Raw genomic sequence first — 15,435 nt, 5'->3', positions numbered from 1 at the left:
TCATTTGTGGAGAGAGGTGGAACATTTCTCCCTCTTGAAAAAAATCCATGAAATCAGATACCTAATGGCCTCCCTGAGCTCCTGGTTCCTCATGCTGTAGATGAGGGGGTTCAGTGCTGGAGGCACCACTGAGTACAGCACAGCCACCACCAGATCGAGAACCGGGGAGGAGATGGAGGGGGGCTTCAGGTAGGCAAACACGGCAGTGCTGAGAAACAGGGAGACCACGGCCAGGTGAGGGAGGCACGTGGAAAAGGCTTTGTGCCGTCCCTGCTCAGAGGGGATCCTCAGCACGGCCCTGAAGATCTGCACATAGGACAGCACAATGAACACAAAACAAACAAAAGCAACCAAGGCACTAACCACAAGAAGCCCAACTTCCCTGAGGGAGTCTGAGTGTGAGCAGGAGAGCTTGAGGATCTGGGGGATTTCACAGAAGAACTGGTCCAGGGCATTGCCCTGGCAGAGGGGCAGGGAAAATGTATTGGCCGTGTGCAGGAGAGCATAGAGAAACCCACTGCCCCAGGCAGCTGCTGCCATGTGGACACAAGCTCTGCTGCCCAGGAGGGTCCCGTAGTGCAGGGGTTTGCAGATGGCCACGTAGCGGTCATAGGCCATGACAGTGAGAAGACAATATTCTAATGACATCAAAAAGAGAAAAAAAAAAACAACTGGGCAGCACACCCCGGGTAGGAGATGGCCCTGGTGTCCCAGAGGGAATTGGCCATGGCTTTGGGGACAGTGGTGGAGATGGAGCCCAGGTCAAGAAAGGCGAGGCTGAGGAGGAAGAAGTACATGGGGGTGTGGAGACGGTGGTCACAGGCGATGGTGGTGATGATGAGGCCGTTGCCCAGGAGGGCAGCCAGGTAGATGCCCAGGAAGAGCCCGAAGTGCAAGAGCTGCAGCTCCCGTGTGTCTGCGAATGCCAGGAGGAGGAACTGGGTGATGGAGCTGCTGTTTCCCTATGTCAGAAAGTCCTAAGAAGCAGGTGAGATAGATGCCGAGATCACAGAAATGATGATGCTTTCTGTAGAGAAAGGAATGGGTAAAGGCACTTTTTCAGGTTCCTCACAGACCCACTGGTTTCCCGTTGTAACGCTGTAGGAGTTGCAGTCTCTTGTGCAAGCATCACAGCTCCATTGCTGTGATTGCAAACACCACAGCTCCCCAAGTACAGGTCCTCCTTTCTACCCTTTTTAAAAATGGGTGCAATGTTTGCCTTTTTCCAGTCCCTGGGGACTTCACCTGACTGCCATGGCTTTTCAGATATCATGGAGAGCGGCTTGGCAACTCCATCAGCCAGTTCCCTCAGGACTCTGGGATGCATCTTGTCAACCCCCATAGACTCCTACATGCTCAGGTTCCTCAGGTGGTCACAAACCTGATCCTTTGACACAGTGGGGGGGACTTGGCCCCTCAAGTCCCTACCTTGAGGTCCACCCACTCGAGAGGTGTGGGAAGAGAGGTTGCCAGGGAAGACTGAGGCAAAACTGTTGTTGAGTACCTCAGCCTTCTCCTCGACCATTGTTACCAGTTTGCCAGTCTTGCTCATCAGGAGGGGTACGCTTTCTTGGACCTTCCTTTTCTGGCTGACGTATCTATAGAAGCCCTTCTTATTATTCCTTGCCTCCCTTGCCAAGTTCATCTCCAGCTGCGCCTTGGCCTTCCTGACCCCATCCCTACGCTCTTCCCAGGATACCTGTCCCTGCTTCCACTGCCTGTGCATTTCCTTCTTGCCCTTTAGTTTGACCAGCAGGTCTCTGCTCAGCCATGCACATTGCTCAAGGCTTTATCCATGGGGATTGTCTCCACCCCAGCCACACCCAGTGCACTGAATCTCCCCTTCCATGTCATTCCTGGTCGCATCTCTGTCTCATTCCCTGTCCATTGCAGACCAACCATCTGCAATATAAATGTGGGCACCAGATGAACTCCTCCTGGGGCCTTTGACAAGCACTTGGACCTCAAAGAGCAGAGAGGTGCCTCTAGGAGGTCCTCCTCTTCCCAAGATATGCTTCCTCAACTGGTGTCTTTAGGATGCATGAGTGGTAAATGGAGAAACATGGTCATCCCCTGAGAGCTTCTTAACGTTTCAGTTAGTGTTAGGCAGTGATTGGTAGTGGGCAGGGATGCCAGAGAGGGCAGAGGAAACTGACAAACAAGTCTTATGAGGAGCGGCGGAGGGAACTGGGATTGTTTAGTCTGGAGAAAAGGAGGCTGAGGGGAGACCTTATCGCTCTCTACAGCCACCTGAAAGGAGACTGTAGAGAGGTGGGGGTGGGTCTCTTCTCCCAAGTAACAGGCAAGAGGAAAAGAGGAAACAGCCTCAAGTTGCCCCAGGGGAGGTTTAGACAGGATATTAGGAAAAAATTTTTCCTCTGAAAGGGTTATTAAGCATTGGATGAGGCTGCCCAGGGAAGTGCAACCATCCCTGGAGGTATTCAGAAGACGGGTAGACATAGTGCTTAGAGATATGCTTTAGTGATGGGTTTTGTCAGAGTTAGGTTGGTGGTTGGATGATCTGAAAGGTCTCCTCCAACCTAGGCAAGGCTATGATTCTTTGCACCCCAGAATGCAGGTTGCCCTCTTGGCTGCCAGGGCACTCTCCTGACTCACATTAACCCAGCTGCCAACCAGCGCCCCCAGATCCCTTTCTGCAGGGCTGCTTTCCAGCCACTCCTCTTCCAGCCTATACTTGTGGCCACCATTATTTCATCCCTGGTGCAGAATGCAGCCTTTGTTCTTGTTAAACATGCTGAGAGTTGCCTTCTCTGTGTCACGGACACAGGTGCTAAACGGAACAGGGCCCAGGAGCCAGCATCCCTGTGCTGCCCCACAGTGCCCCAGTATGCCCCAGTACGTGCCCTCAGTAAGTCCATGCTGACTGCATTTGAAGACAATTTTTTCGTTTTGGTGCCAAGAAATGTCACCCAAGAGGACACTAACTGGTGGCACACTCCCCACCAACGTGAGCTTGTACAGCCAGGGAGTTGTTCCCTGAGTTGCATTTTTGGCCTCGTTCAGAGCTGGGTGCAACACTTGCTTGTCCTCTCTCACAAGAGACCTCTGCTAACCCAATGGCTTTTCAAAAGGGATATTCCAAAGAAATGTCAATCTTGTTCTGTAACTTCACTACCACTATTTTGCCTGTAATCCTACGTACATAATTTCTGTAATCTTTCATACATTTTCACCTGTCCAAATACAACGACCATTTCTAAAGTCATCTTTCCAGGTGCAGACTGTCTAGACAGGGGCCTTTTCTATTATATTCCCGTTTTCTCCTTCCCTTACTCTTTCTTCATTCAGGTTCCTGTCCCCCATCCAGCTGCTGCTTTGAGCTTCACATGGTTAAAGGTTTCCCCGTCTTTCAGTAGTCTAATTATCTCCTGTAGCCAACTCTTTAACTATGTTTATATCAACCTTTCTGTACCTACCTATCTAAAGCATTTCTCATAAGATTACCCCTTGCAGAAAAGCAACCTCATTAGAGGCAGCATGTACTTAGCATATGGCCGCAGAGGGTGTTTTATTGTTTATCAAACACGATCCGACATGATCAGGCTTTACTTTTCTTTGCTTGCAAAGAGGAGAAACCCTTCTGTGCCTGGGCGCAGCCAGGTCTCTAAGGAGAGCCAGAGGGAGCTGGTGCAATGGAGCTGTAACATCCAGCTGCAGAGATCGGTGGCGAAGTCTGATGGAAGGAAAATGATGTAAATCCCAACTGGGCAATGACAGAGATGGTGGGGTTGGGGTGGGGGCGGTGAGGAGTAGCATTGTCCATACAGTGTCAGACCTCAAGGGACTGCTTTTCCTAGCCATCCAGACCTCCTGAGGAGACCCTCTGGATCAATATCAGTTGCAGAAGACTTCTATCACCTTTTCTCTAGACTGAAAAGTAAATTAAAAGAAACCCTTTAAACTAAAAAAAAAAATAATTTATTAGGTTCTGATTGAAATCTTCCTTCTTAACTACACTATGAAAGAACTCCAATTAGCTGTAGAAGTCTTGAAGACTTGAAGGAAATTGAAGGAAGAGAAATAGGTCTTTAGGGCTTTCTGTACTTCAATGAGCCCCATGGTGTATTTAGCTCTGAGTCCACGAACCTCAGATACTGCGAGAAGATTGAAAACACTGCTCAAGGAGTCAGAAGAAAAAGTCAAAGTACCTGCAAGCATTAATGGGCCCCACTGAGGGCCACTACTGACAAAGTCTCCCCATGGACTCGTCAGAGGAGATAGCTGGAGGCTGTGATTGCAGGAAGGCAAAGGCACAGTGCAGGTGGCTGTAAAGCTGTTGCTTTGTTTGATGAAGCAGAAGGGCCAAACCTGACCCTCAGGCCCTGGGAAGGCAGATCCTGCCCCTCAGGTGTGGCTCAGGGCTCTTCCTGGGGGCAGTGGGGTGTGAGGGTGAGCAAGGACAAGGGTAGGGAGACTGTACAACACCTCCCGGCTTCCCCATGCAATCGTGAAGCAGAAACCAAGTCCAGAGCCTCAAAATAAAGTTTCTTCTGGTAGGCCTTGGTGGCAGAGGCAAGTGCCATAGCCAAGGGGACAAAGACCTTGGTGCTGTTGGGTTTTTTAGCCTGGCCAGAGCCCTAGGCCACCTCTACTGCAGAGTGACCATCACTGTCCCATGCCTGCGCCTCTTTCCTTGTAGGCTGCAGGCACTCGTCGTGCTTTCCCACATCGCTCTCACCCTGGCATTTCCGTATCTTTTCTGATGTCTCTCCACTCTCACCAGCTGTTCCTTGAAACACAAATCCATGGGCTAATACACACTCGCTCTTGGTGACCTCTTGCACCACAGTGCAACCATTTGAGAGAGATTTCTTCTTCCTCACATGCAGTCCGAACCTTCCAAGTTGCATTTTGTTGAGGTTTCCTTCTCTTCCCACTACCAAGAAAAGCTCCACCACCTCTGAAGCCAGGTTGCTCAGGGCTTCCTTCATTTTGGGCTTGAAAAGGTACAAGGATGGAGATGACACAAGCTCTCTGGGAAATCTCCTCCAGTGTTTGCCTATCTTGACAGGGAGAAAGTTTTACTCATTTGTTTCAGCTGATGCCAGTGGCCCTCATCCTCCCATCACACACAACAGTGAAGAGCCTGGATGCATTTTCATGGTGACAGCCAAGAAGATGTGGGAAGGCTGATATTATGAAGGTCTCCCCAAAGCCTTCTCTTCTCCAGGCTTTACACCTTTGCAGCAAAGGTGGCCAATGGCCTTCTGGGCTGCACTAGGAAGAGCACTGCCAGCAGGTCGGTGGAGGTGATCCTTCCTCTCTACTCAGCCCTGCTCCAATTTGTCTTGCCCATTTCCCTCGGTGTTTGCTACCCTACTACCTTCACTTAGAGGTGGTGGTAGGGCTTCAGGTTAGTGGTTGTAAATAGGGTAAAGGCCTCTCATGAATGTTTTCACAGTCAGTGTCACAGAAGTCTAAACATCCTCTGAACAGATCTTACCGGCAACATAGTGACCAAGGATGAGGAAAAGGCTGAGGTACTTAATGAAGTCTTTGCCTCAGTCTTCAGCAGTAGGACCAGTTGTTCCCTGAGCACCCAGACCCCTGAACTAGAAGACAGGGATGGGGAGCAGAATGAAGCCCCTCTAATCCAAAGGGAAATGGTGAGGGACCTGCTTCAGCACCTGGAGGTGCACAAATCTATGGGGCCGGATGGGATCCACCCAAGGGTATTGAAAGAGCTGGCGGAGGTGCTCGCCAGGCCACTTGGTATCATTTATGAGCAGTCCTGGACAACCGGGGAGGTCCCAGCTGACTGGAGGTTAGCAAATGTGACACCCATCCACAAGAAGGGCCGGAAGGAGGATCCGGGGAACTACAGGCCAGTCAGTCTGACCTCGGTGCCTGGGAAGGTCATGGAACAGATCCTCCTCAGTGCCATTACACGGCACATGCAGGAGAACAGGGTGATCAGGCCCAGTCAGCATGGGTTTGTGAAGGGCAGGTCATGCCTATCAAACCTAATATCCTTCTATGATAAGGTGACCCACTTAGTGGATGAGGGAAAAGCTGTGGATGTTATCTACTGGGATTTTTGCAAAGCTTTTGACACTGTTTCCCACAGCATTCTCCTGGAGAAACTGGCTGCTCATGGCCTGGACAGGTGTACTCTTCGCTGGGTAAAAAACTGGCTGGACGGCCGTGCCCAGAGAGTGGTGGTAAATGGAGTTAAATCCAGTTGGTGTCCAGTCACAAGTGGTGCCCCCCAGGGCTCGGTGCTGGGGCCGGTTCTCTTTAATATCTTTATCAATGATCTGGATGAAGGGATCGAATGCACCCTCAGTAAGTTCGCAGATGGCACTAAACTGGGCGGGCGTGTTGATCTGCTGGAGGGTTGGTTGGCTCTGCAGAGGGATCTGGACAGGATGGACCGATGGGCTGAGACCAACGGTATGAGGTTCAACAAGGCCAAGTGCCGGGTCCTGCACTTGGGTCACAACAACCCCATGCAGCGCTACAGGATTGGGGCAGAATGGCTTGAAAGCAGCCCGACAGGAAAGGACCTGGGGGTGTTGGTGGACAGCCGGCTGAATATGAGCCAGCAGTGTGCCCAGGTGGCCAAGAAGGCCAACAGCATCCTAGCCTGTATCAGGAATAGTGTGGTGAGCCGGACTAGGGAAGTGATCATCCCCCTGTACTCGGCACTGGTGAGGCCCCACCTCGAGTACTGCGTTCAGTTTTGGGCCCCTCGCTACAAGAGGGACATTGAGGTGTTGGAGCGTGTCCAGAGAAGGGCTACAAAGCTGGTGAGGGGTCTGGAGGACAAACCTTATGAAGAACGACTGAGGGAGCTGGGGTTGTTTAGCCTGGAGAAGAGGAGGCTGAGGGGAGACCTTCTCACCCTCTACAACTCCCTGAAAGGAGGTTGTAGAGAGATGGGGGCTGACCTCTTCTCCCTGGTGACAAGTGATAGGACGAGGGGAAACGGGTTCAAGTTACGTCAGCGGAGGTTTAGATTAGATATTAGGAGACATTTTTTCACTGAAAGGGTTATTAAACATTGGAATAGGCTGCCCAGGGAGGTGGTGGATTCACCATCTCTGGAGGTGTTTAAAAAAAGGGTAGATGGGGCACTGAGGGACACGGTTTAGAAGTGGCTCTTGTCAGGGTAGGCTAAAGGTTGGACTCGATGATCTTAAAGGTCCCTTCCAACCTCAACAATTCTATAATTCTATGATTCTATGATTCTATGATTCTATGTGCCTCATGATGGCACTCAGGATGATCTGTTCCATGATCTTCCCCACACCGAGGTCAGACTGACAGGCCTGTACTTCCCAGGATCCTCCTTCTGGCCGTTTATGTTGATGGGCGTCACCTTTACTAACCTCCACTTAACTGGCACCTCCCCGCTTTGCCAGGACTGCTGAAAAATGATGGAAAGCGGCTTGGTGAGCATCTCCGACAGCTCCCTCAGTACCTGTGGGTGGAACCCATCTGGCCCCATAGATTTGTGTATGTCTAAGTGCTGTAGCAGGTCCCTCACTATTCCCTTTGGATTATGGGGGCTTCATGCTGCTCCCCATCCCTGTCTTCCCGCTCAGGGGCTGAGTACCCAGAGAACTGCTGGTCTTACTAGTACAGACGGAGGCAAAGAAGGTATTAAGTACCTCAGCCTTTTCCTCATCCTTTGTCACTATGTTTTCCGCCATATCCAATAAAGGATGGGGATTCTCCTTAGCTCTCTTTGTGTTTCTAATGTAATCATAGAAACATGTTTTAGTGTCTGTTATGACATTAGCCAGACAAAGACCTAGTTGGGCATTGGCCTTTCTAATTTTTTCCCTGCATAACCTCACAATATCCTTGTACTCCTCCTGAGTTGCCTCCCCCTTCTTCAAAATGTCATAATCTCCTTTTTTCCCCTGAGTTCGAGACAAAGCTCTCTGTTCGGCCAGGCCAGTCTTCTTCCCCACCAGCTTGTGTTTAGGCACATGGGGATGGCCTGATCCTGCGCCTTTAAAAGTTCCTTCTTGAAAAACGTCCTGCCTTCCTGGACTTCTTTTGCCCTTCAGGACTGCCTCCCAGGGGACTCTGTCAACCAGGCCTCTCAAAAGGGCAAACTAAGATAACCAGGTCCAAAGCCCAGAGAGTTATTGCCATTAGGCACCTCCTGATGGTGGAGGGAGGGTGCAAACCAGGGATGAGAACAGCTGTTTCCAGCTTGTGTGCATGCCTCAGCCTGGCAAATGGGGAATGCCCACGGCTTGGGGTAGCCGTGCCCAAGGAGCTGACCTTGCTTGCCCAGGGAGAGAGCAGTGTAGGGGCAGCAGTGAGGGACTTAAAGGCAGAAAGAAGAAAGGAAATATCAGGGGGTGTCATGCAACAGTGAGCTAAGTTGAGTTTTGATCCTGAGGCAGAAGAAGAAGGGGGATGTGCTGTTTGGTGCTGGGATGTGGAGCTACATACGGGATTCCAGGAACTCTGGGGCTTGGAAATCTTGCGCAATAAGTGAGCATTAGCAAGGCTTTGGAAGAAACGGGATGGGTTGTGGGGAGCTCACAGGCACTGGCAAATCCTCAGAAACCCACAGCTTGGTGTTGGAAGCAAGGGAGCAGACCCAGGCACAGGAAAGTGTAGCTGTGTTTTGGGGATGGCCAAGGGCCTTGGTGGGGCTTTGACACCCCAAGAGAACGGAGACCCTTGTCTGCTCACCTGTGGCTTCTGTCTCTTCCACTGAGCTCAATGAGAGGACACCAAGTCCTTACAGCTCCAGCGCCTTGTTGCCTCCTCACCCACCCTCCCCAGAGCCTGGGAGGTTCCTACTGCTGACCTGCACCTGGCACCTCATCACTGCCACATCACCCAAACAGAGCCCAGAGCATCTCAAGAGGCAACGGACATCCCTCCCCAGGGGATGGGAGTCCAGGCTTGGCCATCCTGTTTGGTGAGGCACATCGAGGCCTTTCACAGTGATTTCCACATTTAAATTTCTTCCCGGCCCATGTGTCTCCGACTTCCTGCTTCACCACACCACAGGGACAGGAACTTTGTCTGCTCCTTCCCTCCATGGTCTCTGCAGTGAGGGACTTCAGCAGGGTCTGATAACACCCTCAGAAACCTGGAGGTTAGCTGCTTTTACTTCTCGAGAGGACTAGTCAATCTTTCAGGATCTGCACTTCAGGAACTCGGCACCAGAGCGCTCATTACCACAAAAAACACACGAAGGCGCCAAGTCTGGGCATAAGTTTCCTTTAGTCTTCAGCTCTTCTCTGGCTCATTAGAGAGATTTCAGGAGTGCAGTCAAAATGAAAAGATGTCCAAGCAAAGAGGCCAAGTCAATTTAACGCTTGATTTTGAAGAGCCAGTTCTGCATTAATCCCAACAGATTTGGCTTACAGAAATGTCTTCGGGAAGAGTCTGCCCCATCTAGACCCATGTGGATGGACTGGCACAGCCACCCCCAGCAGGGGGAATCCCCATCTCCTAGGCTGAGGCACGCAGTCAACATGCAAACCTCTGCAGTGCCCACTTGTTACAGGCCTCCAGGCAGAGTGTGACTCATTCCACATGACCCTCTGAGCCTCTGTCAGCTCATTGTGCTTCCTCCACCCATCCCTGCAACTCTCAAGCCTCTGGGAGCTTTGGCTTTGGCATCCTCCCGACATCCTGGGGCCAGGTTTCTAAATGCCTCCTCTGCAGCTTCCCCGCCTTCCACCTCCTGTGTGCTGCCTTTTTGCCCTGCAGCCCAGTCCGTTTATACCAGCAGCCTCCTGAGACGAGTGTTTCTCTTCATGGTATTCCAAGACATCATTCCTGTGCTTGGAGGAGGCCGTCCTGTAATGCCTATACGATTTCCCGAGCTCCTTCACCCTTCAAAGCTGCTTGCCATGGCAGCGCTTGTATCAGTCCCCCGAGTACATCAAAGTCTTCTCCTCTGGAGCCACCCACGTGTGTTCCTCTGCTGGCCTTCCTCACTCCTCTTTGGCCTCTGGGACCCCGCTATTTCCTGGTCACTCCAGCAAGGCTGACACTAATTATCACATCCCTGACCAGCTCTTCCTTGTTGGCCAGGACCAGGTCTAGGTGAGCATCGCCCTTCCTGGCCCACCAGCCAGCTCATCTCATGATGCTCCAGGCTGCTGGCACCTTGTTTCTTTGCCTGGCCAGTGAATGCCTGGGCAATTACTGTTCCCCACAGGAATCTCCTCATTTACCTGGAGACTTCTTCGTGTTCCTATTTAAGACTTGTTCTACCAAGGCCTGGGAGACCTCACTGGTGGTAACTGAGGCAAAGAGGACATTGAATATCTCGGATCTACCTACACCTACTCCTACTAAATTCAGCACTGGTCCTACATTATTCCCTTTTCTTCGTTTAACTGTTCCCGAATTACCAAAGATCCTCTTGGTGCCCTGGAATTCCTATTTGAGATTCAGTTGAGTTTCGATATGCACCACTGCTGGATCTGGAGGATGCTGCCCTGGAGGACAAGATGTATCCAGGCACACTGTGAAATCTATTGGTCTTTTCATTGATTGTATCATCAGGGCAGTGAGTGAAGACCCCCGTGTGACGTCCTCCATGTCCATGCAATGCCTGCAGCTGTTGTGTGGAGAAGGGACAGACCTCGCCTCTCTGATGACTGATGACTCAATGCATCAGTCAACGGCACAAAAGCACCAAATAGAACGCTCTAGCATGCCATGTGGGGCATCTGTGATGCATCCGCACTGAAAGGGAATTGGTTTCCTGTAGGTCCTGTGTGGTCCATGCCAGCCCTGGCACCTCATGTAGCTCTGTGGGCCTGGATTTGAACATTATATTGAGTTGCTGCCCTGAATTCTGTTAGGCAAAGTGGGGCTGAACATGGCACAAATGCCATTAGAGTCACTGGAGATCTGGAAAATTGAGCTGATGGAAGAGAGAGAGACCAAACTCTCCCTGTGTCCCAGGACTGCGGTCGTTCATATGAATACCCCTAAAGACTGCCATGAACATACAAGTAGGAGAGGATTGTGGCAGGGGGGTTGGACTAGATGATCTCCAGAGGTCCCTTCCAACCCTATGATTCTATGATTCTTTTGGCCTTTATTTGGGCCTCAGCTGTCATTTCACTTGGCCAAAGGAATTTCCCACAAGGCTCATTCAGGGTCCCTGAGACATTGCCCTGTCTCTATGAACAGCTCCAGCAGAGCTTGCAGTTATCAGCACACACCTTTGACCACCCCTGACACCTTCAATGTCACCAGGCATTGTGTCCTGCTCTCCATCTCCATTGATGAGCACAGGAGCTGAGACAAGGAGCTCACGTGCATGTGCGTATTTTATGCACACCTGAACACCTACGGCAAGAGGAATCCCACCTCCTGTGGGTTGTGGCAGGCATGGAAGGCAGTTGTGTCTCCTTCAAATGCCAGGAATTGAAACGCAGGATGAGATGAAGCACAGATTCAGCTGAATCCCTTCCCTCAGCAGGGGTAAGGGAGATGACTGCCTGTCACTGTCTGGGAACACTTTCTAATAATAAGAGCAAAAAAGGTGATATTTTGATGTAACTTTGAGAGGAGAATTAAAAGTTCTGGAAAGAAGTGTCTCTGCCCAGCTGAGGGAGGGAACATCAGTGGTGACTTCATCCTGTTTCCCAGCAGGTTCCCCTGGAGCCCCAGGGAGACCTGGAGGGAGCCCCGAGGGGGCAGAGAAAGGGCTGCCTTGGGCTGGTCCTCTGCTGCTGAGCTGGGCTGGGCTCCTGGCATGGAGGGAGCTGATGGCAAGCGGGCAGCGCTGCAGAGAGACAGCTCTGCCCAGGAGCAGCTCCTCTGCCAAGCGCAGCAGGGCTGAGGGCACTGCCTGCAGGCACCCGGGAGGAGCCAGGCACAGAGAGGATAAAGGCAGCTGGGAGTGGGAGGAGAGTTCTGAGCTCGTTCTCTCCTGGCTTCTCTGGTGTGGAGAAGGAGGCCGTGCTTCCGAGCAGGGATGCCCTGCTGCACCATCGCAGCGACAGTGAAGGAGGGCTGCCTTCTGCGAGGGACTGTGGCAGGGTTTTGAAGACAGGTGGGTGTGCAGGCAGGGGTGCCCAGGGCTGTCCTTGAGAGCAGGGTCCCTGCAGCCCAGGGCTCTGTGTGCCGGGGCAGGGACTCTGCTGCTTGCCAGGGTCAGCTCTCAGCCTGCCCAAGGAGTTCCCCCCCGAGCGTCTGTGGGGAGAAGCTGTGGGGAAAAGGAGAGACTCCCCTCAGGGCAGGGTCCTTTGGCTCTTTTTCGAGTGTGTGCTGTGTGGGTCAGGGCTGCCCACAGCTGCAGATCTCCCCCAGAGCACTGGCAGAGGCAGCATTTCCAGAGGAAAGACAAGGCAGGGGCTGCCTGGAAGATGAAGACATTGCAGGGTCTGTGCTCTCAGCTGTCTCCTGAGGGAAAGGAGCTGTCACTGGTCCACTGAGGGATCAGCAGATCTGCCAGAAAGCTCACAAAGTGCCTTCAGCCCCTCCTCTCCCTACACACAGCACCAGCAGCACCTTTGCTTCCAGCATCAGGCTTTCTCTCCTCTCCTCCTGAGGAGCCACAAAGAGGGAGATGGCCCTGGGCAGTGCCCTGCTGCCAGGAGGGGTCTGCAGGGCAGAGCTGAGCCCCCAGCGGGTGGGATGGGCTGTGGGAGCAGGGACAGGGAGGAGACGTGGGCACAGAGCAGCAGCTCCTGGCAGGGGCAGCTCCAGGCAGCAGAGACATGGGCAAGGCCTGGGGGAAACTGCCAACACACACTGGGGAGGGGGCGTTCAGGCATCTCTCTGTTGGTCCTTCACTGGAGATGTCTTCTGGGTGTTCTTTGGTGGGCAATGAGCTGACTCTCCCCTCAGAACACCTCGTCTCCGGGACCCCAGACTCTCTGCTTTGCCTGTCCTGCTGGGCTTGCCAGCTGCCCCCAGAAAGGCAGAGCTCTCCTGTGGGATCCTAGGGAGGGCTGAGCCTTTCCCTGGGGGTCGGGCACTGTCCTCGCAGAGTCCTTTGATTGTCTCTGTGAGGGGTTGTGTCCTGCTGTCTCCATCACAGCTCTAACTCTGCTTTGGGAAAGAGAAGAATTTGTATATTTGTCCTTTCAAACAGTGCTCTGCTGTTCCCTCATGAGTTCAGTTCTTTGTGGGTTTTTTTAAGAGGGATTTGTGTGTGAAGTCATCTTCAAGGCAGGACAAGCAGAAGCGCAGGGCAGATGGAGAAAAGACTGATGGACACTGCAGCTCTCCTGACTGCACTAAACCACAGAGAATAGAGCCCTGTGTCCTGTCCTTTCTCAAGACTCCGCATTTTCAGTCATAAACATGAGGATTTCTTCCCCTAAAAAGAACAATCGCCAGATGTGATAGTAGAAAATTAAAACCACAATCTCTGAAAAGCAGACTGTCTTTGCTATAAGGTGTCTGTCCTAATTTTTTCCCGTTTTTTTCCTCCTTTGGACAGAGCCCCCATGCCAAGAAAGAGCAAATGTCCAACAACAGCTCCATCACCCAGTTCCTCCTCCTGGCGTTCGCAGACACACGGGAGCTGCAGCTCTTGCACTTCGGGCTCTTCCTGGGCATCTACCTGGCTGCCCTCCTGGCCAACGGCCTCATCATCACCGCCATCGCCTGTGACCACCGCCTCCACACCCCCATGTACTTCTTCCTCCTCAACCTCTCCCTCCTCGACCTGGGCTCCATCTCCACCACTCTTCCCAAATCCATGGCCAATTCCCTCTTGGGTACCAGGTCCATTTCCTACACAGGATGTGTTGCACAAGTCTTTTTTTTCTTTTTATGTGCTGTAGCAGAGTTTTATCTTCTCACCGTCATGTCCTATGACCGCTACGTTGCCATCTGCAAACCCCTGCACTACGGGACCCTCCTGGGCAGCAGAGCTTGTGTCCACATGGCAGCAGCTGCCTGGGGCAGTGGGTTTCTCAATGCTCTCCTGCACACGGCCAATACATTTTCCCTGCCCCTCTGCCAGGGCAATGCCCTGGACCAGTTCTTCTGTGAAATCCCCCAGATCCTCAAGCTCTCCTGCTCACACTCCTACCTCAGGGAAGTTGGGCTTCTTGTGGTTAGTGTCTGTTTAGGCTTTGGTTGTTTTGTTTTCATCGTGCTGTCCTATGTGCAGATCTTCAGGGCCGTGCTGAGGATCCCCTCTGAGCAGGGACGGCACAAAGCCTTTTCCACGTGCCTCCCTCACCTGGCCGTGGTCTCCCTGTTTGTCAGCACTGCCGTGTTTGCCTACCTGAAGCCCCCCTCCATCTCCTCCCCCATTCTAGACCTAGTGCTGGCTGTGCTGTACTCAGTGGTGCCTCCAGCCGTGAACCCCCTCATCTACAGCATGAGGAACCAGGAGCTCAAGGATGCATTGCGGAAACTGATGACCAGATGATTTTCAGAAGCAATAAACTGTCATTTCTGCAAATCTCTCATCATGTAATTCATTGTAACGTTGGGTTTTGGTTTGGGTTTGGGTTTTGGTTGTTTTGTTATGCTTTGTATATTTTTTTTGTTTGCTTTGTATAATGTTGTCTACAAAGAAATATTGTCATTTGTGCTGCTTCTAATTACGCATCTTTCCAAATTTCGTGAGTCCCACAGTCTCTGTAAATGAGGCCCCGCGCTCTCTGTGTATTTAAAAAAAGAAAGAATGAACCTTCCAGCGACTTGTTTGCTCCAGATCCTCCGTTTGAAGGCCTCTCTGGAGCTGCAGGGCATGCCTGTGTGCAGAGGTGGAGGGGAAAGAACAGGACAGAGGAGAGGGAAGAAGAGGAGGGAGAACCAGCCTTGGTCTTCTCAGAGCTGCTCTCTTCCCATTTCCACATTCTCCATTCTGATCCCTTGCGCTGTTGGAAGGCCTGATTGCTCTGGCAGCTCTCTCCTACTGCTGTGGTGTGGCAGCGCTGTGACCACAGGCAGGGGCAGGGACGGGTCAGTTCTCTGACAGAGCTGGCCTCCCTAACAGCACCTCCATCACAGCAGGGAATGTCCTCAGGCAGTGCCTGAAGGCCTTCAGGCAAAAACACCTTTGGAAGGTCGTCTCCCAATGTTGCTGTCAAGAACATGCCCAGGAAAGTTCCCCACAAATGGCACCACCAGCATAGAACTTAATTGTGTAAAGTGTGCAGGGGGGGACAAGCAGCAGCTCCCTCGCTCAGCCTGGCTGAGATTACAACCTGGCTTCTGTTGTCAAGGACAACAAAAAAAGTTTCTATAAATATATTAGCAATAAGAAGAGGACTAAGGATTATCTCTGTCCTCTAGTAGATGGGGCCGGCAACATAGTGACCAAGGATGAGGAAAAGGCTGAGGTACTTAATGAAGTCTTTGCCTCAGTCTTCAGCAGTAGGACCAGTTGTTCCCTGAGTACCCAGAGCCCTGAGCTAGAAGACAGGGATGGGGAGCAGAATGAAGCCCCCGTAATCCAAAGGGAAACGGTGAGGGACCTGCTTCAGCACCTGGAGGTGCACA

The 15,435-nt window shown here is 52.0% G+C and overlaps 1 protein-coding gene and 1 pseudogene across 1 annotated transcript; one reads left to right on the top strand and one right to left on the bottom strand.

Moving 5' to 3' along the window:
* On the bottom strand, positions 1–4,952 carry LOC141737345 (olfactory receptor 14J1-like; annotated as a pseudogene).
* Positions 4,953–13,438: 8,486 nt separating this feature from the next.
* Positions 13,439–14,356, top strand: LOC141737351 (olfactory receptor 14J1-like). The gene has a single exon (XM_074572036.1). It carries the CDS (start codon positions 13,439–13,441, stop codon positions 14,354–14,356), a length of 918 nt encoding a protein of 305 aa, XP_074428137.1.
* Positions 14,357–15,435: the final 1,079 nt, after the last annotated feature.

This window comes from Larus michahellis, unplaced genomic scaffold (assembly GCF_964199755.1).
Source record: "Larus michahellis unplaced genomic scaffold, bLarMic1.1 SCAFFOLD_34, whole genome shotgun sequence".
NCBI classification, from domain to species: Eukaryota; Metazoa; Chordata; class Aves; order Charadriiformes; family Laridae; genus Larus; species Larus michahellis.
The sequence above is the reverse complement of the archived record's forward strand: the minus strand, read 5'-3'. Positions and strand labels throughout refer to the sequence as shown.